The 25,126-nt window shown below is 45.5% G+C and overlaps 1 protein-coding gene and 3 long non-coding RNA genes across 10 annotated transcripts; 3 read left to right on the top strand and 1 right to left on the bottom strand.

Annotated features, from left to right (window-relative positions):
• The first annotated feature begins 7,632 nt into the window (after nt 1–7,632).
• On the top strand, nt 7,633–12,067 carry LOC119015327. 2 transcript variants are annotated; one of them, XR_005073298.1, is made up of 2 exons: nt 7,633–10,579; nt 10,848–12,067. It is a non-coding gene; the product is annotated as an uncharacterized LOC119015327 (long non-coding RNA). The 2 variants fall into 2 exon arrangements; XR_005073299.1 differs by having other exon boundaries at nt 10,915–12,067.
• Nucleotides 12,068–15,146: 3,079 nt separating this feature from the next.
• On the top strand, nt 15,147–16,590 carry LOC119015295. Of its 6 annotated transcripts, none has more exons than XR_005073240.1 (6): nt 15,147–15,192; nt 15,472–15,573; nt 15,832–15,934; nt 16,028–16,104; nt 16,196–16,318; nt 16,431–16,590. It is a non-coding gene; the product is annotated as an uncharacterized LOC119015295 (long non-coding RNA). The 6 variants fall into 6 exon arrangements; XR_005073239.1 differs by having other exon boundaries at nt 15,153–15,192; nt 15,472–15,577; XR_005073242.1 differs by having other exon boundaries at nt 15,154–15,192; nt 15,835–15,934.
• Nucleotides 16,591–17,129: 539 nt separating this feature from the next.
• On the bottom strand, nt 17,130–18,337 carry LOC119015303. Its single transcript, XR_005073265.1, has 2 exons — nt 18,184–18,337; nt 17,130–17,535 (listed from the first exon to the last, which is right to left on the bottom strand). It is a non-coding gene; the product is annotated as an uncharacterized LOC119015303 (long non-coding RNA).
• A 2,673-nt stretch (nt 18,338–21,010) lies between these two features.
• LOC119015273 lies at nt 21,011–24,890 on the top strand. The gene is made up of 4 exons (XM_037091122.1): nt 21,011–21,354; nt 21,870–21,998; nt 23,001–23,079; nt 23,219–24,890. The coding sequence occupies exons 1-4, from the start codon at nt 21,170–21,172 to the stop codon at nt 23,462–23,464; spliced, it is 639 nt and encodes a 212-aa protein (XP_036947017.1). The 5' UTR covers nt 21,011–21,169; the 3' UTR covers nt 23,465–24,890.
• The last annotated feature ends 236 nt before the right edge of the window (nt 24,891–25,126 follow it).

A 25,126-nucleotide genomic window follows, 5' to 3' on the forward strand; every position in this document is an offset into this window, starting at 1 on the left:
GTTCAGCCGAACAGCCAATCAGAGTGATTTCTCCCACCGACGGTCAGAGCGCTCAGTCAGATGTAAAGCTATCGGCGACGCTCACCGATGGTTCGACACTGGCCGGCGTGTCGGGGAATCTTAGACCTATAAACAGTCTGAACATAAAGACAGCGCCACCTACAGCGAGGAGACCACAACATGCAAAATAACTCCTGATTTCTGCTAAAATGCGTCTCAAACCGTCCGATTTTCTCCGACACGATTCTGCTCTCAGATGACTTTGGTTCTTTGTTACCTGAGAACAAAATCCAGGCAGAGCGTCAGTTTGTTTCCACAACATGACTGAGAACAAAACTCAGAAAACATTGGTCACATTTATCAGTCCAGCACCGAGTCGGTTCTGCTCGAGGTTTCTCTCTCTCCTCTGAGAGAAGTTTGGTTTGGATCGTGTCATCAGATGAGTGTGTTGCAGATTGGCGCTGCACAAATAAAGATTGACTGATTGACTTGAAACGTTACAACAGGAGACACGTTAGTCTCCAGAAAACATCCTGTTTTCTAGCGTCTGACTCTGCTGTTGACTGAGTTTCCTGCTCGGCAGCAGGACGGTGTCGGCCGGCTGCACGTGGTCCGGTTTGATTTAAACAGCCACCGTGGGAATGAAGTCAGTCTGAGCTCGTCAGACTGTCGTCTGGATCTGATCATCAGCTAAATGGCTCAAATTCAAATTAAAGCGGCGCTGCTGTGAACAGTCTGATTGTTTGTGTGGAAACATTCAGACGGTCTGAGAGCTTTGACAGCAGACGGTGTCGCTCTCTGGTTCTCTGGTTCTCTGGTTCTGTGGTTCTGTGGTTCTGTGGTTCTGTGGTTCTCTGGTTCTCTGGTTCTGTGGTTCTGTGGTTCTCTGGTTCTGTGGTTCTGTGGTTCTGTGGTTCTCTGGTTCTGTGGTTCTGTGGTTCTGTGGTTCTCTGGTTCTCTGGTTCTGTGGTTCTGTGGTTCTCTGGTTCTGTGGTTCTCTGGTTCTCTGGTTCTGTGGTTCTCTGGTTCTGTGGTTCTCTGGTTCTCTGGTACTGTGGTTCTCTGGTTCTGTGGTTCTCTGGTTCTGTGGTTCTGTGGTTCTGTGGTTCTGTGGTTCTCTGGTTCTGTGGTTCTCTGGTTCTCTGGTTCTGTGGTTCTCTGGTTCTCTGGTTCTGTCGCTCTCTGGTTCTGTGGTTCTGTGGTTCTCTGGTTCTGTGGTTCTGTGGTTCTCTGGTTCTCTGGTTCTCTGGTTCTGTCGCTCTCTGGTTCTCTGGTTCTCTGGTTCTCTGGTTCTGTCGCTCTCTGGTTCTGTGGTTCTGTGGTTCTGTGGTTCTCTGGTTCTGTGGTTCTCTGGTTCTCTGGTTCTCTGGTTCTGTCGCTCTCTGGTTCTCTGGTTCTCTGGTTCTCTGGTTCTGTCGCTCTCTGGTTCTGTGGTTCTGTGGTTCTCTGGTTCTCTGGTTCTGTCGCTCTCTGGTTCTGTGGTTCTGTGGTTCTCTGGTTCTCTGGTTCTCTGGTTCTGTGGTTCTCTGGTTCTCTGGTTCTGTCGCTCTCTGGTTCTCTGGTTCTGTGGTTCTCTGGTTCTCTGGTTCTGTGGTTCTGTGGTTCTGTGGTTCTCTGGTTCTCTGGTTCTCTGGTTCTGTGGTTCTGTGGTTCTCTGGTTCTCTGGTTCTGTGGTTCTGTGGTTCTCTGGTTCTGTGGTTCTGTGGTTCTGTGGTTCTCTGGTTCTCTGGTTCTGTGGTTCTGTGGTTCTCTGGTTCTGTGGTTCTCTGGTTCTCTGGTTCTGTGGTTCTCTGGTTCTGTGGTTCTCTGGTTCTCTGGTACTGTGGTTCTCTGGTTCTGTGGTTCTCTGGTTCTGTGGTTCTGTGGTTCTGTGGTTCTGTGGTTCTCTGGTTCTGTGGTTCTCTGGTTCTCTGGTTCTGTGGTTCTCTGGTTCTCTGGTTCTGTCGCTCTCTGGTTCTGTGGTTCTGTGGTTCTCTGGTTCTGTGGTTCTGTGGTTCTCTGGTTCTCTGGTTCTCTGGTTCTGTCGCTCTCTGGTTCTCTGGTTCTCTGGTTCTCTGGTTCTGTCGCTCTCTGGTTCTGTGGTTCTGTGGTTCTGTGGTTCTCTGGTTCTGTGGTTCTCTGGTTCTCTGGTTCTCTGGTTCTGTCGCTCTCTGGTTCTCTGGTTCTCTGGTTCTCTGGTTCTGTCGCTCTCTGGTTCTGTGGTTCTGTGGTTCTCTGGTTCTGTCGCTCTCTGGTTCTGTGGTTCTGTGGTTCTCTGGTTCTCTGGTTCTGTGGTTCTCTGGTTCTCTGGTTCTCTGGTTCTGTCGCTCTCTGGTTCTGTGGTTCTGTGGTTCTGTGGTTCTCTGGTTCTCTGGTTCTCTGGTTCTGTGGTTCTGTGGTTCTCTGGTTCTCTGGTTCTCTGGTTCTGTGGTTCTGTGGTTCTCTGGTTCTCTGGTTCTGTGGTTCTGTGGTTCTCTGGTTCTGTGGTTCTGTGGTTCTCTGGTTCTCTGGTTCTGTGGTTCTGTGGTTCTCTGGTTCTGTGGTTCTCTGGTTCTCTGGTTCTGTGGTTCTCTGGTTCTGTGGTTCTCTGGTTCTCTGGTACTGTGGTTCTCTGGTTCTGTGGTTCTCTGGTTCTGTGGTTCTGTGGTTCTGTGGTTCTGTGGTTCTCTGGTTCTGTGGTTCTCTGGTTCTCTGGTTCTGTGGTTCTCTGGTTCTCTGGTTCTGTCGCTCTCTGGTTCTGTGGTTCTGTGGTTCTCTGGTTCTGTGGTTCTGTGGTTCTCTGGTTCTCTGGTTCTCTGGTTCTGTCGCTCTCTGGTTCTCTGGTTCTCTGGTTCTCTGGTTCTGTCGCTCTCTGGTTCTGTGGTTCTGTGGTTCTGTGGTTCTCTGGTTCTGTGGTTCTCTGGTTCTCTGGTTCTCTGGTTCTGTCGCTCTCTGGTTCTCTGGTTCTCTGGTTCTCTGGTTCTGTCGCTCTCTGGTTCTGTGGTTCTGTGGTTCTGTGGTTCTCTGGTTCTGTCGCTCTCTGGTTCTGTGGTTCTGTGGTTCTCTGGTTCTCTGGTTCTGTGGTTCTCTGGTTCTCTGGTTCTCTGGTTCTGTCGCTCTCTGGTTCTGTGGTTCTGTGGTTCTGTGGTTCTCTGGTTCTCTGGTTCTCTGGTTCTCTGGTTCTGTCGCTCTCTGGTTCTGTGGTTCTGTGGTTCTGTGGTTCTCTGGTTCTCTGGTTCTCTGGTTCTGTCGCTCTCTGGTTCTCTGGTTCTCTGGTTCTCTGGTTCTGTCGCTCTCTGGTTCTGTGGTTCTGTGGTTCTGTGGTTCTCTGGTTCTGTTGCTCTCTGGTTCTCTGGTTCTCTGGTTCTCTGGTTCTGTGGTTCTCTGGTTCTCTGGTTCTCTGGTTCTCTGGTTCTGTCGCTCTCTGGTTCTCTGGTTCTCTGGTTCTCTGGTTCTCTGGTTCTGTCGCTCTCTGGTTCTGTGGTTCTGTGGTTCTGTGGTTCTGTGGTTCTCTGGTTCTGTCGCTCTCTGGTTCTGTGGTTCTCTTCTCTCGGCCGTGGGGCTGAAAGAGCTGTGACAGATCGCTGGCTGAACGTCAGGCGGTATTTAGTTCTGCTTCGTTGTGTCAGGTAAGAGGCCGTAATGAGCCGCCGACAGGAAGGAGGCAGCGACAGTCGAGACTGACAAAGAGAGACAAATGTGGTTTAACCTTAAAGGAACAGTCCACCGTTTCACTTCACAGCAGCTCATTTCTACCAGATTAGCTGCTGCACGTGTTTAAAACACGACACCAGCTAAGAATGAAATGACAGACTTCTTTCTCTTTGCTGTGTTTTCCTGCTGTCGTCTGTTTTAAAGCCATTTTCATACATTTTCACTATGAGGGGAGAGAAGATGCAACAAAGACGATGTCTGAAAACTCAGAGCTGCACATTTGTAGGAAATGTTGAAAGTGAAGCCTCACGTGCTGCCTGTGGAGGTGTGTTTCTGACAGCGCCAGGCTAGCTGTTTCCCCTCGCCTCCAGCCTTTATGCTATGCTAGGCTAATCACACCCTGACACAGAGATCAGCTAAATGTCGAGCTATCCCTGCGTAGCCGAGGTCTTGTTGTGTTTTACTCCATCGTACTCGTCTCACACTGAACAGCAGATAAACTCCTCCGAACGACTGCATGAACGTCTAAACCTGCTCCGACTCGTGCGCGGTGTTAATGAGGCCGCTGTGGTTTTGATTCGGAGAGGAAACGTTTCAGAGACAGACAGAGAGAGAAGTCAACAGCCACGTTAACCCCTGGACATTCAGACGTTTGATGAAGCGGTGAGCGCCGCTCTCTCCTCACCGCAGATCCAACATCATTAGCCGGGAGAGAGACAGTATGTTTCGGCGCGCACCGCCGGTAATGAGCCCTCGCCGATCATCCCTCACGCCGTAATTAGCGGCGGGCCCGGCACTCGGGCCCCCTGCTCGCCGCTAATGGAGTGAACAAGGCAGAAAACGAGCACTATTAAGGCTGGACATGAATTCCAGCTCGCCATGTGAAACCCTTGAAACATAATCGTCTTCATCATTCAGCGCTTTGACTCCGGCCTCCTCCGGATCGCTGCGCCGTCTTCTGTCTCCAATCAAAGCAGGATGGATCGAGAGATCCGGCGTCTCCGTCTGCAGGTGGGAGACTTCAAATCTGAGTCTGAGTCACTTTCATATCCCGGCGGGATGAAGCGTGCCGGCCGCAGGTTGTGTCGACTTACAGGAAGTCCAGCAGGTGATGTGACAACATGAATGATGTTTCTGCAGATGTTCTGAAGTTTAGACGTCACTTCGTTCAGCTCACAAAACTCAGAGATGTCTTTGTTTTTACACTGATGTTTAAAATCTGGGAAAAAGCTGTTTTACTGATTATAAGAGTCCAAACTCAGTCCTCAATCCTCTCCTCCTCCTGAGGATATAAAGTCCTCCTCTCCTCCCTCCTGATGATATAAAGTCCTCCTCTCCTCCTCCTGAGGATATAAAGTCCTCCTCTCCTCCTGAGGATATAAAGTCCTCCTCTCCTCCTCCTGAGGATATAAAGTCCTCCTCTCCTCCTGAGGATATAAAGTCCTCCTCTCCTCCTCCTGAGGATATAAAGTCCTCCTCTCCTCCTCCTGAGGATATAAAGTCCTCCTCTCCTCCTGAGGATATAAAGTCCTCCTCTCCTCCTCCTGAGGATATAAAGTCCTCCTCTCCTCCTGAGGATATAAAGTCCTCCTCTCCTCCTCCTGAGGATATAAAGTCCTCCTCTCCTCCTGAGGATATAAAGTCCTCCTCTCCTCCTCCTGAGGATATAAAGTCCTCCTCTCCTCCTCCTGAGGATATAAAGTCCTCCTCTCCTCCTGAGGATATAAAGTCCTCCTCTCCTCCTCCTGAGGATATAAAGTCCTCCTCTCCTCCTGAGGATATAAAGTCCTCCTCTCCTCCTCCTGAGGATATAAAGTCCTCCTCTCCTCCTGATGATATAAAGTCCTCCTCTCCTCCTCCTGAGGATATAAAGTCCTCCTCTCCTCCTCCTGAGGATATAAAGTAAATATACTTAATTTCACCCGTTCCTTCTACAACTTCCAGACCAGCAGGCTGAACCTGAAGACTTTATGAGACACAGAACCTCCTCCAACAGTAAGACGCTGATCAATAATCACATGTATTGTTAATCGTCTTACTGATTGATAAACACTTTCAGCTGTAGCGGTTAAACGATCACGCGCTCTCCTGTCAGCATCATCATCAGCTCCGACCTTGACCCCGCCCACCCTCGCCCCGCTGTGACCAATCGCCTCCCTGACCTCGCTGGCTGCCGCCGTCACATGTCTCCGCCCCCCCGTCACTCATCACACACAGGTGACACACTAACGGCGCCTTTCCCAGCATTCCTCTGTGGCTCTAACAGCCACATCAGGGTCGTTGTGGCTTTGACCTTCGACCTCTGCACATGTTTCCTCGCTCCGCCCGTGTGGCAGTAAAATCTGCTCTGCTGATGGTTCTTGATGTGATTCTGTCAAACAGCTGCTGGCTGTAGTTTCTATAGAACAAACGGGAGGAAATCTGTTTCCTTACAGCAGGTCGAGGCAGATGTTCACCCAGCGCCGGGCCCGGTTCTGCTCCAGGTATCTTCCTGTCACAGGCAGTGTTTTCTCTGCGCTGTCACCAGGTGCTGCTGATGAGGGAGATGCTGGTCTGTAGATAAATAGATCGAGGAGTTTGATTTGGACCGGCTCAGTTTGAAAAGTGTCCTGAGACGAGTTCTGTTGTTATTCGGTTCTGTACAGATGAAGAGTATCAAGGACTCGAGTGAAGAACAGTACTTGATGACCCGCGACTGGTCCCACATGTGCTCATCATGCAGCAGGACCCTCGCATGAACACAGAGCCTGTGATGTCATCAGAGAGTCTGTGATGTCATCAGAGAGTCTGTGATGTCATCAGAGAGTGACATGTGGTCCAGATGTGCATGTTGTCGTCGCAGCCGGAGCTCAGAGGAGTTTGTTAAATATCCAGATCCGTCCGATTAATCACTCATCATCTGATGCACTAAAGAGTCGTCAAAGTAATTAGCGAATGATTAGCAAATGATCTGGAATTGCTCAGAATCTGACTTATTAGCATAACATTAATTGCTTTGTTTCATAAAAGCCAGCTGGCTAATTGTCCTCTGTTCCCCCAGAACGCTAATTGATCCAGAATGGAGGTGTTTCCCTGTGTGTGTGTGTGTGTGTGTGTGTGTGTGTGTGTGTGTGTGTGTGTGTGTGTGTGTGTGTGTGATGAGTCTCTTGCTGAAAATCACCACACTGATATCGAACACGTACAATTACCACGATGAGGTTCTTCCATCTGTCACTGGAGTAGAAGTACACACGTCGCAGTAGAAATACTTCGTTACCAGTAAGAGTCCGACATTCAAAGTCCAGCTCGAGTCGAGACGTCCGGAAACATTTAAATCACTAAATGAAAATACTAATTATGCACAACTGGCCCATTTCAGACTCATATAATTAATGGTAATATACTTCAACTCTACCACTCAACATTTCACTCTAAAATTTAGTAAATAAGTAAAAATATTCAATTTTTTATTAAAGTCCAGAGGCTGAAAACTGATTATTTTACTACATGAAGCTGAGAATACATGTGTCCTTTAATTACTGATACTTTAACTACACTGAGCTCATAGTTTTGAACCGTATTTTGATGTTAAACGATCTGATGCTCATTCAGGAGCTGAGAGCAGTAATGATGTGAATACAAACACACAGTGTCGATGTTCTGTAGGTAAAAACACGATATCCTGAAATGATATAATCATATTTATTTGTACAACATCAGATTGTTAATGTTCAGCTGAGTTCTAACGGACGTTAACGATGCCACAGTAAAAGAAAACAGTCAAAATGAGGTCGAGGATGTTTTAATGTAAAACACTGAGTCCTGATTATTGTCAGTCGGGTTTATTGTCTCAGTAAATGTGCTAATGCTGCTGCTGTCCTCCAGGGTCAGCCGGGGTCAGATGAGTCCTCCTCCTCCTCTTCCTCCTCCTCCTCTTCCTCCTCCTCCCCCTCATCCTCCTCTTCCTCCTCCCCCTCCTCCTCCTCTTCCTCCTCCTCCTCTTCCTCCTCCTCCCCCTCCTCCTCCTCCTCTTCCTCCTCCCCCTCCTCCTCCTCTTCCTCCTCCTCCTCCTCCTCCTCCTCCTCCTCCAGCCTCAGGTGACAGGTGAAGCTGCAGGAGTCAGACCCTCGTCCTCATCACGGAGATCAGCTTCATCTCAGCAGGTCAGCCGGCTCGATATACGAGAGAAACGACAAGCTAACAAACTAAAATTCAGTCCTTATCTCCTCACCAGCTGTATTTATATATTTTAAGAAATTAATAACAAACAATACCAGATAAAAAGTGTTCAGTGTTTTTTGTCGAATGTGCTCATATTTTTGCTTTAACTCCTGTGAGACTTAACAACACTGTGAAGTAAATCAGACTAGTGGTTATAAAATAAAGGAGGTTGTTGTCTCATATTGAGTAATCACTGCGACGCAGGGAGCTCGTTAGCTCGTTAGCATCCCGTCACTGGCTGCAGTCCCCCAGTAAACTTCCTCCCTCCCGACTGCCTGCTCAGGATGTTCCTTCTTCTCCAGAGCTGAACTTCACATCTCAGAGCAGCTCACCTGACTGAAGAACTGAACGTGAGCTAGCTGATCTTAATCTGTGTGAACTTTCACTTCTTCTTATGAGATAAATAACTTCATACTGAAAGAGGACACAGTGAGTTTATGTCTGAAGAACTCTGCCTGTGTTGTTCTGGGTTTCAAGGAAATTAGAAGAGTGTAAAAGCTCAGATGAGCCAAGTTTACATAGAGATCATATGAAAACCAGCAGTTTCACTGGTCTGACTGGGACTGAGGATCCAGCAGTCCGTCTTAAATACCTCGACTTAAGGTGGAACTGCTCTGTTGAGCAAGTCCTGCTGAAAACAGGTGAAGGTGCCATTAAAATGCAGCTGTTGTCCCCTTCAATTACAGCCCGCCGAGCCTCGGCTGATTGGCGGCCCGGCCGGCGGAGGTCACGGCTCCAGCGGGGCACCTGGGGGCTAATCACAGACCCGGTGAGCAGAGGAGGGCCCGGTTCTTCAGCTGACGGCCAGTGAGTTTATGGCCTTCTCTGAAAACAGAAGCCGGCTCATTACTCACATAGCTGCTTCAGTCCTCCCAACAAACATTTACCTGACCTGCAGCCTGAACGCCTCGTCCACAGCTTCATCTCAAACCATCCTACAGATGAAACGAGAAGTGATGAATGTTTAATAAAACAACAGATCTGATCCGATCTGTGAATCGTCTCTTCATCAGCTCGTCTGAATGAACCCCTGGAACCTCAGACGGACTCTGGGACCTCCTGCCGTCTTCAGTCTGTTTATGATGCAGCGGGAGGAATCGTCCCTGAACTGAAGGCCGCGGCGTGTCATGGTTACGACACTCCCAATCAATCTATCTGCCGCCGCTTACATTTACAGTAAAGGAGGAGAAACCCGACGGCAGCCCCGGCACACAATGGAGGACATTTACAGCAGGTTTCCTCTTTATGGCTGCGTGTTTGTGAGCTGTGACGAGGAGGGAATATTTAACAGGATGCCTCCACAGAGACGCTGTGTTGACAGTAAACGAGTGGGAGAGTCCTGTGAGGATTCGGGACCTCCGGTGGACCTTTGCTTTGTTAATAAGGCTGTCAGACGACGCTGAGGGCGGCAGCGTTAACACAGCAAACCCCACAGGCCAGAGAGGACGGCAGCCAAACAAGAGCTCACAGGCTGATCAGCGGCAGGGGAGTCACCCAGGAGGACAGTGTGAATGTATAATCCACATATTAATGCACATACTTTTTAAAAAATGGACTTACAACCACACTGTATGTAGATGAGTTAAAGGAACAGTTCACCCAACTATGAAGTCTCAGTCACCCTCTCCTCCCTTCTGATGATATAAAGCCTGACGAAGTCAGAAGCAGCATTCTGCCCAACAACTGAACTAGCTGGAGACTTGATTTAAAACAGAGAAACAACCAGAACGCCATTAAAACTTTGCAGAATTAGCTGTTAGTGCTTCCTGTTAGCAGTGAACTCATGGATGTACAGACAACTATCACTGGATCACTGTGAGACTGAAGAAAACTTAAAACATGATGTTTCTAAAGGGAGTTCTGCACATGTGAGGAGAGACTTTGTTGTGTATTTGCGATGGACCTCAAAATTATATAATCTAAAAACCAGAGAAACAGTAATTTTGAAGCTGAAGCCTTCGTATTCACTACAGTTGCTAAGCTAAAGGTGTTAGCATGCACCTGGTCTGAGGGGTGCTCACCTGGGACGAGGTCTGGTTATCTTTCACCACAAGGAAAAGGTCACCGTCACCGTCTTTACATGGTAGGAAACACAGATCATATACTGACATTTCATTCACTTGCTGTGTTTCCTCGTGTTTTCAGTCTGTATGCTAAGCTAAGCTAAGCTAAGCTAACCCAGAGTCGTTGCAGGGGTCAGTTTCTTGCAGTTTCTCTGGTTGTTTCAGCTCATGTCTGTACGTTCAGGGAGTCGAGCCGCCGTCTCTTTAGCTGCAGCTGAACCGTCGTGACTTTAAAACTATTCCACTTTTAAAAAACGTCCTGGAGCTGAACTCTGAATCTGTAACCAGCTGACGGGATGATAAGTGTGTGTGCTGAATATGACACAGATACATACACATATACGTTCATGCATATATGTATGTACATAACATTTAAACAAGATTCAGCAGGAAACAAAGGCGCTGGGAGCTGTGTGTGTGTGTGTGTGTGTGTGTGTGTGTGTGTGTGTGTGTGTGTGTGTGTCTCTCCCTCTCCTCAGGGACCACAACTGGAGCAACAAACCTCAGCGCGCCGTCTTCCTGCTCGGGGGCTTCTTCCTTGTGCGAGGAAGGCGGTGGCCCGGACACTTTGTGAATAATTCGATTAAGGACGAGGACGAGCAGAAAAGGTGACGGAGTTTATTCCGCTGTGTGAACCCACCTGGACAGAGACAGACGGAACCGACAAGGACACAAACACGGAGCTCCAGCTGCACACTTGGCAGGTTTGTCACTGAAGGAAGGTGTTGTGATGAATGTGACGCAATTTGGATACAAGACACGTTTAGTGTTAACGAGTAAGTGGACGTACGATCTCATGGGGAAGCAGATGTAAACAAAGGGAAGAAAATATGAGAAAAACATAGAAAGTTTGATTTTAAAAGTCGAAATTATCAGATGAACAGTTTTAAATACAAGATCTAAAGTCAGATAAAAAGATGCAATTATGAGCCATAAAGACAAAATATTAACTAACACATCTCTCTCCACCAGCCTGTCCCTTCACTCCTGTTTGACCTCTGTTTCCATCACTCTCCCTCTTCACCTCCTCCTCCATCAGCAGCTTCTTCTTCTTCTGTTACACTTATTCCGGTTGCTCCTCTGACAGCTGTGGACGGTGACCGGGGAGAACGAAGCCCACTTCCTGGTTTGGTTTGTTTCAACGTTCGTCTAGCAGGAGAAATCCAGCCTGGTGTCAGACTGAGTGTCAGTGAGGTTTATACTGGAACACTCTGTCAGAGGATGATGTCATTATTCTACAGCCGTCACACTGTGACATCACTGTGACATCACTGTGACATCACTGTGACATCAGGACTTACTGCACAGTGAGAAGTTAAAGTCCTCAGTGTTTCTGTTGTAAAATGAATGTGAACGTTTAAACACTCAGACAAAACACGACATCTGAAGACCAACAAGTAATCGATTACTTTAGGAAGTAACTGTGAGTGAATGTAAACTTGTTCAACAGGAATTCACAGGAAGCAGCTCGACTGACAAACACAGAAGATCAGCTGAAGATTAATGTGTGTGTGTGTGTGTGTGTGTGTGTGTGTGTGTGTGTGTGTGTGTGTGTGTGTGTGTGGCTGTGTGTGTGTTGGGGGGTGGAGTCCTTGGGGACCTCCTTTGGGAAGTGGGTCAACCGCTTGGCAGGGCAGGCCGGCTCGTTAGCATGGAGTGTAAACACACACGCACACACACACATACACGCACACACACACCTTGTCTGTGCCAAGGAGCTGCTAATTAGCCTGTGTGTAATTTTCATTGTTGCCAATTACAGCCGGAGGAGCTGAGGTGTGTGTGTGTGTGTGTGTGTGTGTGTGTGTGTGTGTGTGTGTGTGTGTGTGTGTGTGTTAATTTGTTAATTCGTCTGTGTGTTTCTTCATCATCATCTTGTTTGTTCACTCTCATGAATCCAGAAGATGTTGTTTGACACACACGCACACACACACACACACACACACACACACACACTGACTTATATTCCCTGAACTCAGACCCAGTGATGGAATGTAACTAATTACATTTACTCTTTTCTTTTATTTGAGTTTTTGTTCATTTTCTGCTACTTTCTACTTTCACTTCCAGACAAATGTGGTTCTTTAAATGTTATTGAACCAGTGACACAACATCACCAGACTCCATTAACAAATCACCTGTTTTAAGAGTTGTTTCATGAGGCGAGACTTAATAAACATTATGAAACTGTGTCTCTGACAGATTCTGAATCATTGTGTCCTTGTTGTAAATTCAGCATTAAATGTTTCAGCTGAAGTTGTTTGTCTCCTTGTAAAAAGTGTCAGTTTGTGGCAGCATGTCTGTACCAGCCTGTCTGCTTCTGTGTCTAAAGTGCTAAAGTCTTACCTGCCAACATTGATCAGCTGTTTGAACACACTGTTTACACTGATTTCACCATTTACACTCCATTTATGAAAGAAGAAACATGTTATTGATCTGAACATGTGACGTGTTACAAAGACACTAAACAGGAACAATATAGGCGACTTTGTCCCCGTGGAGAAAGTCCCCAGACTCCCTTAACAAATGTGTCAGTTCAGTGAGTTGTTGAGTTGGAGCCACTTTATAAACTGTGTGAAACTCTGTCTCTGACTCATTCTGCATTATTTGGCCCTTGTTGATAATTCAGCAGCTGTTCTACATGAAGAATGTTTTCCTGTGTGTCCGAGTGATGTTGGTGTTCAGCAGGAGGTGACAGATGTTGACACCGGGTCTGAGCCGCCTCTCGCTCCTTTCATTACAAACCAAGCCGCCATTTCTACTAATTCTCCACTTTGATTGACATCTTCCTTTAATTCATCTCAATACTGATATTCAATACTTCACTTTCTCACAAGATCCCAGAAAAACACACCAATATTTTTCTCCTTGATGCAGTTTAACACACACACACATCTGAACACATTCCAGTGTGAGTCAGAGATAATTTTGCATTTGTTTTGTATTTGCTCATTGTCATCTATATTTTGGAGGGACATGGAGAAGTTTATCTACAATAAAACTAAACAGACCCAAAGATATTATTACAAAATTCGAATATAATGACAAATCAATTCGGTAAATTCCACATCCACACGAGTAAATTTTCCAAGTCCCTCCCAAACTTTAATGTCTTCACAAATGAGTTTATTTTTTATGTTGATTCCTTGAAACTGTTGCAAAATAAGAAAAGTGAGCGCACAATATTATACCTAAAGTCATTTTCACTTACCCCAAATAAGAAATGCCTTGTGTACAATAATTTATTTTATTTCAATTACAACTATTATTTCTATATTAAGATTTTTAAAAATCCTTTTTATATGTCTGTCACTCAGTGCCTGTTCTGTCTGAATGTACTTTTTGTAAATGTTAAATAAAAACTTTCATTGAAAAAAAACCAAAACACATCCCAGTGTGTCCTCCTCCTCCTCCAGCTTCTTCTTCGTTGGTTTGGGCAGCTCCTCCTGCTCCATGCTGTCTCTCTGCAGAGCACCAACAGACCCAACACATATCTGCAGGGGCAGAGCGCCCTCTGGTGGCTGCACACACACACTGCACTCTTTGCTCTCGTCCTCCTGTGAGCTCAGCAGGTGAAACCAGGGCTGCAGGTTTTCAGGTCGTGGGTGGAAACAGTGAAATGTGACAGAAACAAAGAGCGTCAGTCAGATCTGTTAGCTCAGTGTGATAGAAGCCTGGTTAGTAGTCCGGAGGTTGCGGGTTCGAGTCTTCTTTGGCTTCAATTATTATAATAGTCCGATTAAAAAGCTGAAAGTCAGCAGCGTCCAGAGAAGAGGTCCAAATGTGAAGTGGACCCTGTAGTACGGTGGGTTCAGTATCTGGCTGGCAGTCGGAGACATCAGGATGTTGGATTTGTTCTATTTGACTCTGTGAAGAGACGCAGACGTGGAAAATTCAACCTTTGGTCTGACAGACAGGAGGAGCCATGCCGGGACTCGAACCCGCAGCCTCTGTACATGAGCCGCCTGCTCTACCAACTGAGCTAAACGGCACACCGCTCTGAAAAGCTTTGAAAACAAAGTGTAGACTTCTAAGAGTTCATCCCACTGAGTTATATTGGGGCTCTGCTGGAGAAGCTCTGAACTTGTGCAGGTCACAGTGTTCACATCTCAGTCATCTGAAGAATGAATGAAGGTGCATTTATTCACTTTTTCTATTGTTGGTCTGTGTTCCAACAAGCCTCTGTGTGATTGGCTGCAGGTGTGTGTGAGGGACTTCAGGTTGTCCAGGGAGCTGATTGGAAGTCAGAGTTTCAGGGCGGCTCCTCCCAGTTCCTGTAGTCGTCCCTGACCACAAAGCTGTCGGGCGTTTTCAGCACTTTGCCACTTTATTATTGAGCCTTTGTTATTTTTGCTGGTAATCCTGAGATTCCTGGTCTTCCTGCTGAGTTGTTGTCAGTAGTTTTAACGGGGGGTTTGTTACGACCCTCATACATGTTTCTGTTTCAGTGACCCTCTGTGTGATTGGCTGCAGGTGTGTTTCCTGAGTCCAGGTTGTCCAGGGAGCTGATCCTGTTCCAGACTGCCAGCATGTTTGCTCCTGTTGCAACATGTGTTTTTGAATAAAACCATTTCAGGATAAACGATGAAGCATTACGACATTCACATGTATAAAAATGTTTGTAGCGTGCGGTCCAGGGTCACAGCATTGTTCAGGTGGCAGGAGACTCTGCTCCAAGTCCAACATCTGTCCATTTTCTCTCAGAATCAGCAAGCAAACAATGTGGACAATTGTCCCATAACCCCCTGCTTCCACCTGTGAGGAACCTCGGGAGGGGACTCGACCCCCTCCAGCCCTGGTTTCACCTGCTGAGCTCACAGGAAGCAACAAGCAAAGAGTCTCTCAGAGGTTTCCACTCCTTCTTCTGAGCAGCAGCTTCAGAAAGAGTCCGGCTCTTCACACACTTTTACTGGACACGTCTCTTCTCTGAGCGCTTTCAAGGTTTCATTTCTAAGCGCTGGACTTCAAAAGCCAGCGAGCGTCCTGAGATCAAACTGTGAGCTGTAGAGTGTCCACCTGAGCTGCTGATCAGACAGGTGGACAGCAGCATTCAGCTCTGACTGTGTGTTTGTGTTTGTCTTGTTGATCCTGGAGAAACTGCATGACAATAAAGCTTTGACTGACTGATTGTTTGAATCAGTGAATTGAGGCGTTGGAACTCCAGTTGTTCAGAGAGAATCAGACTCCCCCACAGAAATGGAACGTTCCGGGGGCCGGCCGCTGCAGCAGCCAATCAAGCCGCCTGCAGCCTATAAAGCTGAGCTGCTGCCACACAGTCAGTCTTTGGTTCCTCAGTGTGGCGTGCGTACCTGCTCAGGTGAGTGATGTCATGACTTGGTGTTGGTGGACGTGATGCTACTTTAGGTTTGGACACATTCTGGGAGCTGCTGTTGGCTTGTGGATCACATCTGTTGGGCTGTTGGTCCACTGGGTCTCTATTTAATGATCATTATGGTCGACTGTCGCTTCTGATGCACTTCCAGTGTTGCTAAAGAGCACGTTGGTTAAATCAGAGTAGAATTTACAGTCATGAATTTCCTTTGTAAAGTAACAAGTTTGAGTTTGTTACTAATTATTTCTGTTTTTTCTTTTACAGGAAACCTAATGAACCGTTTCCAAATCATCACGCTCAACCTTCAATAAAATAAGTGAACAGAACCTGAAGTCCTGAACTTTTGACTCTAACAGATCATCTGTGGTGGGTTAGTTTATCTGCCCCTCCAACAGTTTGCTCCACATTATATATTCATGAGTTGCTGTTCACAGCAGACGTCACCTGGACAGTCGACTCTAGTTGTAAACCACGTTTGACTGCACGTGAGCTTTATTCCACAATAATACTGCCTCACCGTATAGGGAGAGTTTTTACTCCACAACAGGCTGAGTGCTAAATGACTTCAGAACCGGCTGACGGACCATCCAGTCTGATTTAAATGTATTAATGTTTCCATACCAGCAGCTTCCATGTTCCAGCGTGTGAATGATGAAAAGGCCGAGAGGATTCATGTACAGACGGACGGCAGCAGTCCAGGACAATTCTAACAGAAATGTAGAAACAGGTGACAGAGGAGCACAACAGTTTTGGGAGTCGCTCCTCTTTGTCCTCACAGAAGCTGAGATGAGCTGATTTCTTCTTCTGGTCCTGTGTGCAGGTGAACCTCTGGTCCAGCAGCTTCTTGCTGTAGTAGATCTGCCAGGCGAGCAGCTGCACAGCGATAACCATCAGCAGGTACGTGGGACACCAGGCTCAGCTGGCTCGTGTCACTTTCTACAGCCTGTAGTGTTTCTGTCTGATTCTGTCTGCATTTGATTTGTTTCAGACGTTCAGAGGAAACGCAGCCCTGCACCATGAGAAGAGGGGCCGACCCCGGGACCAGGAACTTTAAAACCAGCTGCCGTCCAGCTGACGAGGCCTGAAGGACTCGCTGGTGAAAAGGTAGCAGGTGAGAACAGACGAGGCGTTTGAAAACCATCCTGTGATGAGGAACTAACTTTGTTATCTGTCAGATTCTTGTTGCTAACAGTCGACTTTAACTTTGTTTCTTCTTCTTCCAGGTGCGTCAGATCCTGAGAGGGAACTCACCGTTATGTCTTTTACACCAAATAACTTCATACACATTAAACACATTAACATTCAAACATGCTTGAAAAATGTAGAATGTGTAGAAGAAAACACAGCAGCCTTTCACAATAAAATGTAGTTCAGCTGTTTGAACTCCTCGTCTTCTACAGGAACTGAGACCAAGATGGAAAAAGTCTGTTTTCTTTGTTAGAATGATTTTAAAGTAACTTTCAATATGTCAACTATTAATGCATTTCCAAGTACAACACTGTTCTACTTTGAAATGCATTAATAGTTGACATATTGAAAGTGAACAAAGAAAACAGACTTTTTCCATCTTGGTCTCAGTTCCTGTAGAAGACGAGGAGTTCAAACAGCTGAACTACATTTTATTGTGAAAGGCTGCTGTGTTTTCTTCTACACATTCTACATTTTTCAAGCATGTTTGAATGTTAATGTGTTTAATGTGTATGGAAGTTATTTGGTACTTGTAACATATTTCAATAAATTCACTACAAGTCTGAATTTGTTTCCTGTGTTTGTCTCCAATTCTGTATTCATGAGTTGTTTTCACTGCAGACAACAGTAAACTTCATTTGACTGCATGTTCTTTGTCAGCTGTGACCTTTATTTCACTTTGTCATTAAACAATTAACATCAACTCTTAAATGCTACAATATTTTTGGATCAAATAAAAAACTAATTTTTATCTCACATTTCCATGAAATGCATCAGACAAAAGATCAAACTGCACATTCAACATTGTGGCTCAATAAAAACAACTGAATCAAACATGGTGTGTTTATTTCATGTTATCAGACAGGTACTAGCACTGGATGCTAAAGCTAAGCACAAACACTGCACTTCTAAAAAGTCGCCAAAATGAGCATCTGCAGACAAACTGACAGTGACTAAAAGTGTTGGCTGCAGGTGGATCTGATGTTTCTCTCAGTCTCACTTCCCTCTGAGGGATGAGACTGGAACAGCAAAAAGAACGGACCTCATCTGGTCGTGTGAAGCGACCCGCTCCCGGTGCTGGAAGCGGCTGCCGGCTGTGCCCGTCGCTCTCGGACCCGCTCCAGAAGCCATAGAGGGAATCTGAAAGCAGAACACGACAAGTTTAACACAAGTGTTACATGTTCAGACATAAAGCAGCAGGAAAACTAGTTCACACAAAGAGCTGCTTGACTCAACTGTCTCAATTATAAACTTTCAGTCCAACTCTCGCCTACTTATGTGTGTTTAAATCAAATGTACAAGCAGAGTGGAACTATAAAGTAGCAGAATATGGGACCTAAGAACGAACCTGAGGAAATCAAACCTGGTTTATTTCGTCACTGGCTGTTTGAGATTTAGACACAAACGAGTTTAATTTGTACCTGATTAAATGCAGACTTGCTGCACAGCTGCACTCAGTTACTTTCAATCAGTGCTCATTAGCTAGCGTTGCTAAGCTAGCATGGAAAACGCTCGTCAAATACCCTGATTTGAAGCGTTCTTGACCCTCAATTTAACATTATGTGAGTCCAAATGTTCACGTAAACGCTTCATTTCACTTCGAGTGCCATCATTCTTCACTGAAACGGTTTGTTCACGGCACAACACAGCGGAGCTAACAAGCTAATGGCAGCTAGCTGTTAGTTAGCCACACGGACAGCAGTGTTAGCTCGGTTACTGTCGCTGGAGCGACATGCGAAGTATCCAGACAGCCGGTGAAAACATGGAACAGATGAATGAAGCACTTACTTTATTTATCTGCTGCTCACACGAAGCGTCCGACCGTCAGCATGTCGGTGGACAAACAGAGAGCTGCTGGCTGACTGGGGCCATACGAGACAGACCGGAAGTGTGACGTCTCTACCTCTGATTGGGCAAACGGACTTGACTCGATTCAAACGAGCTTTATTGACAAAACGACCATTGACACGCAAGCAGCGTGTTGTTAGAGTGTAAATGCAGCAGAGCAGGTTGTTTTCACACAAAGCGTTTTAATCTGAGGAAAGTCTCAGTAACTGCAGGTTTGGCTTTTTATGTAAAGTATTTGTTTGGCCTTTATGTTGCTTTGTTAATAGATTAATTGAAGATGTTACAGGAAACAGAGGCGGTGACGCAGCAGAGGGTCCCAGGCCTGGAGTCGAACCCGGGTCCACTGCAGCGAGGACAAAGACTCTGTACACGGTACACCTGCTCTACCAACTGAGCCAACAGCACTTTGGTCTCTGGATATTGGGTCACTTTGGGTCACTTATCACCAAAACAGGTTATTTTTGTTCTTACATTGCATCGAAATATTAAAGAGAAACTGTGATTGTGTTTGACTGGATCATGTTCATTGGATCTGGTAAACATAGTTGTAAACAAAGTGTGACAATAATGAAAATCAGGTCAAGGCAAATGTTTCTATTTAACCATTTAATGCTGCGCAACATTGTCCAAAGTACAGCAAAAAAAAAAAAAAAAAAATTGAGGACATAAAGCACAACACAACACACACACTAAAGTTGAGTGTGACACACCTGCAGCAGGTAGCTCAGTGTACTGGACGACTGTCAGGAAGTTCTGACCCTGTGAGTTCAGTCCTGCAGTCAGTCTGAGTTTTGAAGACACATTTTCAGATGAAATAGTCAAAAACTCAGAGCAGGACCTTCAGGTCTCTGATGAGCTGGTCTGGAGGTTGTGGGTTTGAATCCTGACTCTTTATAAAGTTGCTGCTCAGAAGAAGGAGTGAAAACCTCTGAGAAACTCTTTCTCCTCGTTCTCCTGTTAGCTCAGCAGGAGAAACCAGGGCTGCAAGTTTTGAGGTCGTGGGTTCGATTCTTGATTGAAATTTGAGGGTCGACGTTCAAAAGAGTGAAATGTGACAGAAACAAAGAGCTTCAGTCAGATCCAGGAGCTCAGGCTGATAGAGGTCTGGTCAGCAGGTCTGAGGTTGTGGGTTCAATCCCCGAGTAGGTGAGGTGATTTTTAAACCTGATGTCCAGAACAAAGAGTGAAATGGTGTCAGAATCAGAAGTTTATCTCCAGCTCATTAGCTCAGGAAGATAAAGTGATGCAGTGAAGTCTGCAGGTTGTGGGTTCAAACCCTGCCTGAGTGTTGAAGGCTGGTCTCTGATCAGCAGCTCAGGTGGACACTCTACAGCTCACAGTTTGATCTCAGTGACTTTTGAGGTCCAGCACTGATAAATGAAAACTTGACAGCGCTCAGAAAAGAGATGTGTCCAATAAAAGCTCCGGACTCTTTCTGAAGCTGCTGCTCAGAAGAAGGAGTGAAAACCTGCGAGAGACTCTTTGCTTGTTGCTTCCTGTGAGCTCAGCAGGTGAAACCAGGGCTGCAAGTTTTGAGGTTGTGGGTTTAAGTCTTGAGTCATGTTTTGAGGTTCAAAAGAGTGAAATGTGACAGAAACAAAGAGCATCAGTCAGATCCAGTAGCTCAGGCTGATAGAGGTCTGGTCAGCAGGTCTGAGGTTGTGGGTTCAATCCCTGGGCAGCTCAAACACAAATACCAACATATTACAATCACACTAACGTGAAGAGGGAGAGACAACCACCAGACTGCCTTATGAAATCTCTCCGTTTAGAGAGTTTTTGAGTCAGGAGACACTTTATAACCTCTTGAAACGCTGTTTGTGACTGATTCTTCATTATTTGGACCTTCTTGTAAATTCGGCATGTGTTAGCTGGTTGTGGGTCGTGCTGCAGCGCCCTCAGTCTAACAGGAAGACTCCCAGTCTGAACTCGCCTCTCTGGCTGTTTCCTCCTCACAGTTTACTTTCACTTTCTCTCTCAAATGTGTCGTAGATAGTTTTCTCCGTCTGAACCTCCAGCTGAAGGTAATGTAATGAATCTGACATGTTGGACTCGCTAACACAAACTCTACTTTTCACTGTTACAACGGAAACAGAACAAAAACTGAAGCTCGGTTGTTTATTTCTCGACGAACTCGTTTAAGTTTAAACTCGAGACGACGGAGGAGAAACAGCTGCTGTTAAGAATATCCGCCATTTTGTGTCGATACTTGCGGAGTGTAGCAGGTGAAATGAGAGTAGAAGTGGAGTTAGTTGGTCAGTGTTTGAACACAGAGTGGTTGTCACTGTGTAGCTCCACTTACTGCTGACTGAAGGCAGCTTCTCCTGCCTGAATCAGCCTGTGGAGGAGGCCGAGACGAGCCGCCGCTCTCCCGCTGTCTGACGCACTAAACGCGGCTGCAGAGCAGCTGTTTGCCCGGATGCGGGAACTGGAGTTGCTGAGGGGGCTGCAGCACCCCATAAAACGAGGCTGTAACATAGGCCGAATTTACAAGAAGGCCCGACTCAATAGGAATTTGTCATCGACAGCGTTTCACACAGTTTATAAAGGTTCTCTGAACTTAACAACTCACTAAATGGAGGGATTTCTCAAGGGAGTCTGGGGGCTTCCTCTCCCTCCTCCTCTCCCTGCTGCTGCTGGCTGATGTACCCAGTGTTGCCAGATCTCAAGAGACTTTGTATTTTACCTGTTTCTCTTTTTACCTCTAACAAAACAAATTAATTTGAGGATGGATTTGATGACATGATTTAGTTTTGGTTTGATGTCCTGCAGCAGCCATTTAGTGAAATATGTATTAATAGAGTCAGTGAGTTGTGGAATAATGTGCTGTGAGTTTAAATGTTAGAAGAGGAAGTCGACTTTCAGACATTTTGTCCTTCAAGAGTGTTTCTGAGCCAAAGGCTGATTTCAGTTGATGTGCAGATGAATGATTTGTGTTTCCTCTCCAGATGAAAGTGTGTGTGAGATGAGCAGCATGAATCAGTGTGAGGACAGAGAGGAGGGAGGCCCTCCCTCTAAAACCACTGGACCTGGACCAGGACCTGAACCTGAGCCCAGCTGTGTGTCCTTCAAGAGTGACCGGTCAATGGGTCGTCGATCATCAGACAGAAAGTAAGCAGTTCTCATGTCTTCTATCCCACAAAGACTCTGGATCTGCAGTAAAGTCGCCCCACTCACACATTTTCTGTTACACTTAATTGATGTGCTGATTACTTAGTTACAGACTGATTTATGTTTCGAGACAATGTTTCTTTCTTGAACACTTGGTCCATTTATGTTCTTTATGATGTTCAAACAAAATACTGTATTTCTTCTTTGCAAACACCATGATAATAACTTAAACGCAGCAACAAGCTGATTCAGCAACAGAGGTCAAAAACTGTTTACGTTCGGGGTAGAAACACCTGCTGCACAAAGGTGAGTTCCTACTAAAAACATCTGGTGCTTATTACAATAGTGACACCTGATTACATAATTCACATTATAGCAACAGCATCCACATTATGTTGAACTCTGCTGTGTTGATCCTCTTCTTGTTGACAGCTGCTCGTTTCTCCGACAGCTTCTGTGTCTAAATAATAAAACATTAATTTCTGTCCCTTGTGGTCTTCTTCTCTGTCCAACAGGAGACCAGCCGCTGCTGAGCCTGAAGCTGAGCCTGAAGCTGAGCCTGAACCCAGCTGTGTTTCCTTCAGGAGTGACCGGTCAAAGGATTTTTATATTGATTTTAAACGACAGCGTTTAGCTGACAAAAAGTAAGTTGTTATGAGCATTAAAACATTTTGGACAGTCTGATCTAAAATGTTCATATTTGCTCCTCATGATGTTGCTGCAGATTCTGGTTGACATTAAATCTAATCTGACCATCTGATAATGTTAATGTGGTCATAGAGTGAAGATGGAGGTTAGAACAGGATTAGTGTTAAAGGACAGGTTCACATTTGTTCTAGTCTGTCCCCAAACAACACTGACCACCATATGTTCACTGAAACATCACTGGTCCCTCCTGTGCACACAGGCCCTGAAACTCTCTTCTTAGATGGAAGTGATGCAGGACCAAGTCCACAGTCTTGTCTGTGTGAAAGTACACTGATAAGTTCCGTGGGTGATAATATGAAGCTTGAATTGTCTGACTGATAAATATCAAGTGTTCCCAAATTTTTAAAGTCTGAAATGTCCTATTTGAGTTATTTTGTACAAAAACAGCCACAGCTTCTGTGTCTGAAGAATAAAAAGTGAATTGAATGATGAGTCAAAGCAACGTCTCATTAATTTTAAAGAAGAAAACATTTCTGCTGTAAAGAAGTGAGCTGTTGATAAAAATAAAATGTGACCAATTCATTTGTTTAAACTTGTTTTTTTCAGAATCTTATTGATTCATGTTTTTTTCGCTCACATCTTCTTCACTCATTTTCTTGCCGTTGTCTGATGGCTGCATGAGTATAATGCCATGTTCAGACCAAACACAAGAAAATTATTCTCAATACATCCAAAAAAACTGAGATCTCTAGATCAGAGGACACTGGTACAAGAAATCTGCTGGCTGAGATGTTTGTTTTCTGCCCGTTGGATGTGACTGTATTGAATTATTTTAATACTTACCGTAAGTAGAAAAGCTTGAAGAACATGGAGAAGTGTTCAGCCGATGAATGTTGGCTGATGGCTGCAAGTCATCGACTACTAAACCACATTAACACCAGTGTTTGTCTCTGAGTGGACAGACACAATGTGACTGATTCTTCATGATTCCTCCACAGAGTCGACCAGGAGAGCTCAGAGGTTCCCAGAGGTCCGTCTGTCCAGCAGCATCAGACACACCTGGACTCCATATTTATGGTCTGTACATGAACAACAACTACTTTTACATCCAGTCTGTTCACAATAATCTCCATGCTGCACTTTACAGACCAGTGGTGAATCTGTCCAACATGGATCTGATGTTAAATGTTGTCATTCACATAATATTCTGTTTCAGCTGCTGGAGGAGAACATTGTCACTTTTGTGAAGAACGAGCTGAAGAAGGTCCAGAAGGTTCTGAGTTCAGATTACCCAGAATGCTCAGAGAGTCAGAGGGAGGATGAGGAGGTGTTGGACGGTGAGGATGAAGAGCAGAGGAGGAGCAGCAGAGAGGCATTTCTGAAGATCACACTTGACTTCCTGAGGAGAATGAAGCAGGAGGAGCTGGCTGACTGTCTGCAGAGCAGTAAGAGGATTTCTTAGATTAATTTGACACATAAATGAAAGACTGTGGACCATCTGCCCTTTGCCCTTTTTTGTTTCTTCTGTTTCCAATCAAATGCGATAGAACATGGATTAGAGATATAATATGTAGGGTCTTCCTGAGAAACTATTAATTGACAGTAGAATCAGTAGAAATGTAAGTCTATAACTGCTATTCAATATTTTGTGAAGATTCTTTACATAATCAGCCATAACATCAAAACTACCTACTTAATACCTACTTAAACAGCTTGGCATCTGGGGAATTTGGAGGACCACTCAACTCCTTTGGTTCTCTGTCCTGTCCCTGGAGCCGTTCCTGAGCAGTTTTTGTGGTGTGTCAGGGCTCATTGTCCTGAGGGGGGCCGCTGCCATTGGTCAGTGCTGTCGCCATGACGGGGCGTACTTGGTCCACAAAGATGTTTGGATGTGTGGTGTGAGTTTTTAAACATGTGCGCTGGTGTCCAAAAGACAAATGGGAGATACCCCGTGCACAGCAGTGCTTCTCTTTTGGGTGCAGCCAGTACAGGGCAAGTCAGAGTAGATCAAATATATTAATAATCTACTAATACTTTTCTGGGGAGGTACACATCAGGCTATGGCACAGGACATGCACTTATGCAGTTGCTTCACTGTAGGTGTGGCATCAATTTCACACAGAAGCATAAATCATGCTTTGATCACAAAAGTTAAAAAGTAATCCTTGAACTCTTCTCGGTAAACAGCTCCTGATCAGAGCAGAATCTCATGTGACCCTGGTTGCTTCTTCCTCCAGAAGGTCTGGCCACACTCAACTATTCAGAGGCTTGGTCTGAGCTGCGGCTCTGCCCCTCCCTACACAACATTTGGCAAAGCATTTTAATCTTTTAATACTTTTATCTTATCTAAATGTTTTATTTAACCCTTGAGTCAGCAGTCAGCATTACAAAACAAACACCTGACAAGTTGTGGCACCTCTGTGGATCACTGCTGCAGTCAAGTTGATGAACAGGAGTAAAGATAAGTCCACTTTTTAATCCTAAAAGTTTTCCAGAGTGGTCCAGCCTTGAGCAGCTGAGCAACAGCTGCCCAACTTCACTTACCTGGCCCTCCCCATGCAAAACCCTGAGACAAACACATTTTTTGCTAAAAGTTGAATATTTCAGCTCACGTAAACACACAAAATTGTGTGGCTTTGCACTGACCTTGTCTTCAGTGATAACTCACCATTACAAAGGGACTCACTATCCCGTAGTCAGTCAAGCTGTCAGTCAGGTTTGCAAAGTTTCTGTTGGCTAAACAGGCAACTCCTTGAAGAAATTAAGTTAAGCTTGTGTATATTACTCATATTTATCTTCATTATGGACATTTATCTACTTCATGCCTTTTGTTGTTTTCTTTTTCTTTTATATTTCTTTGAGAGAATGCTCAATGGTGTAACTTTTACCTTCAGAATCTCCTGCCATGTGCCAACTTCACCTCAAATCTAACCTTCAGAAGAAGTTCCAGTGTGTGTTTGAGGGGATCGCTAAAGCAGGAAACCCAACCCCTCTGAATCAGATCTACACAGAGCTCTACATCACAGAGGGAGGGACTGCAGAGGTCAATGATGAACATGAGGTCAGACAGATTGAAACAGCATCCAGGAGACCACACAGACCAGAAACAACAGTCAGACGAGAA

This window comes from Acanthopagrus latus, chromosome 24 (assembly GCF_904848185.1).
Source record: "Acanthopagrus latus isolate v.2019 chromosome 24, fAcaLat1.1, whole genome shotgun sequence".
NCBI lineage: Eukaryota > Metazoa > Chordata > Actinopteri > Spariformes > Sparidae > Acanthopagrus > Acanthopagrus latus.

Excerpts from the sequence above, each read along its gene's own strand:
- LOC119015273 (XM_037091122.1), top strand. The coding sequence starts at position 21,170 with ATGATTTGTGTTTCCTCTCCAGATGAAAGTGTGTGTGAGATGAGCAGC. Across the intron at positions 21,355-21,869 it reads CGTCGATCATCAGACAGAAA|GAGACCAGCCGCTGCTGAGC; the intron begins GTAAGCAGTTCT and ends TCTGTCCAACAG. Across the intron at positions 21,999-23,000 it reads CAGCGTTTAGCTGACAAAAA|AGTCGACCAGGAGAGCTCAG; the intron begins GTAAGTTGTTAT and ends ATTCCTCCACAG.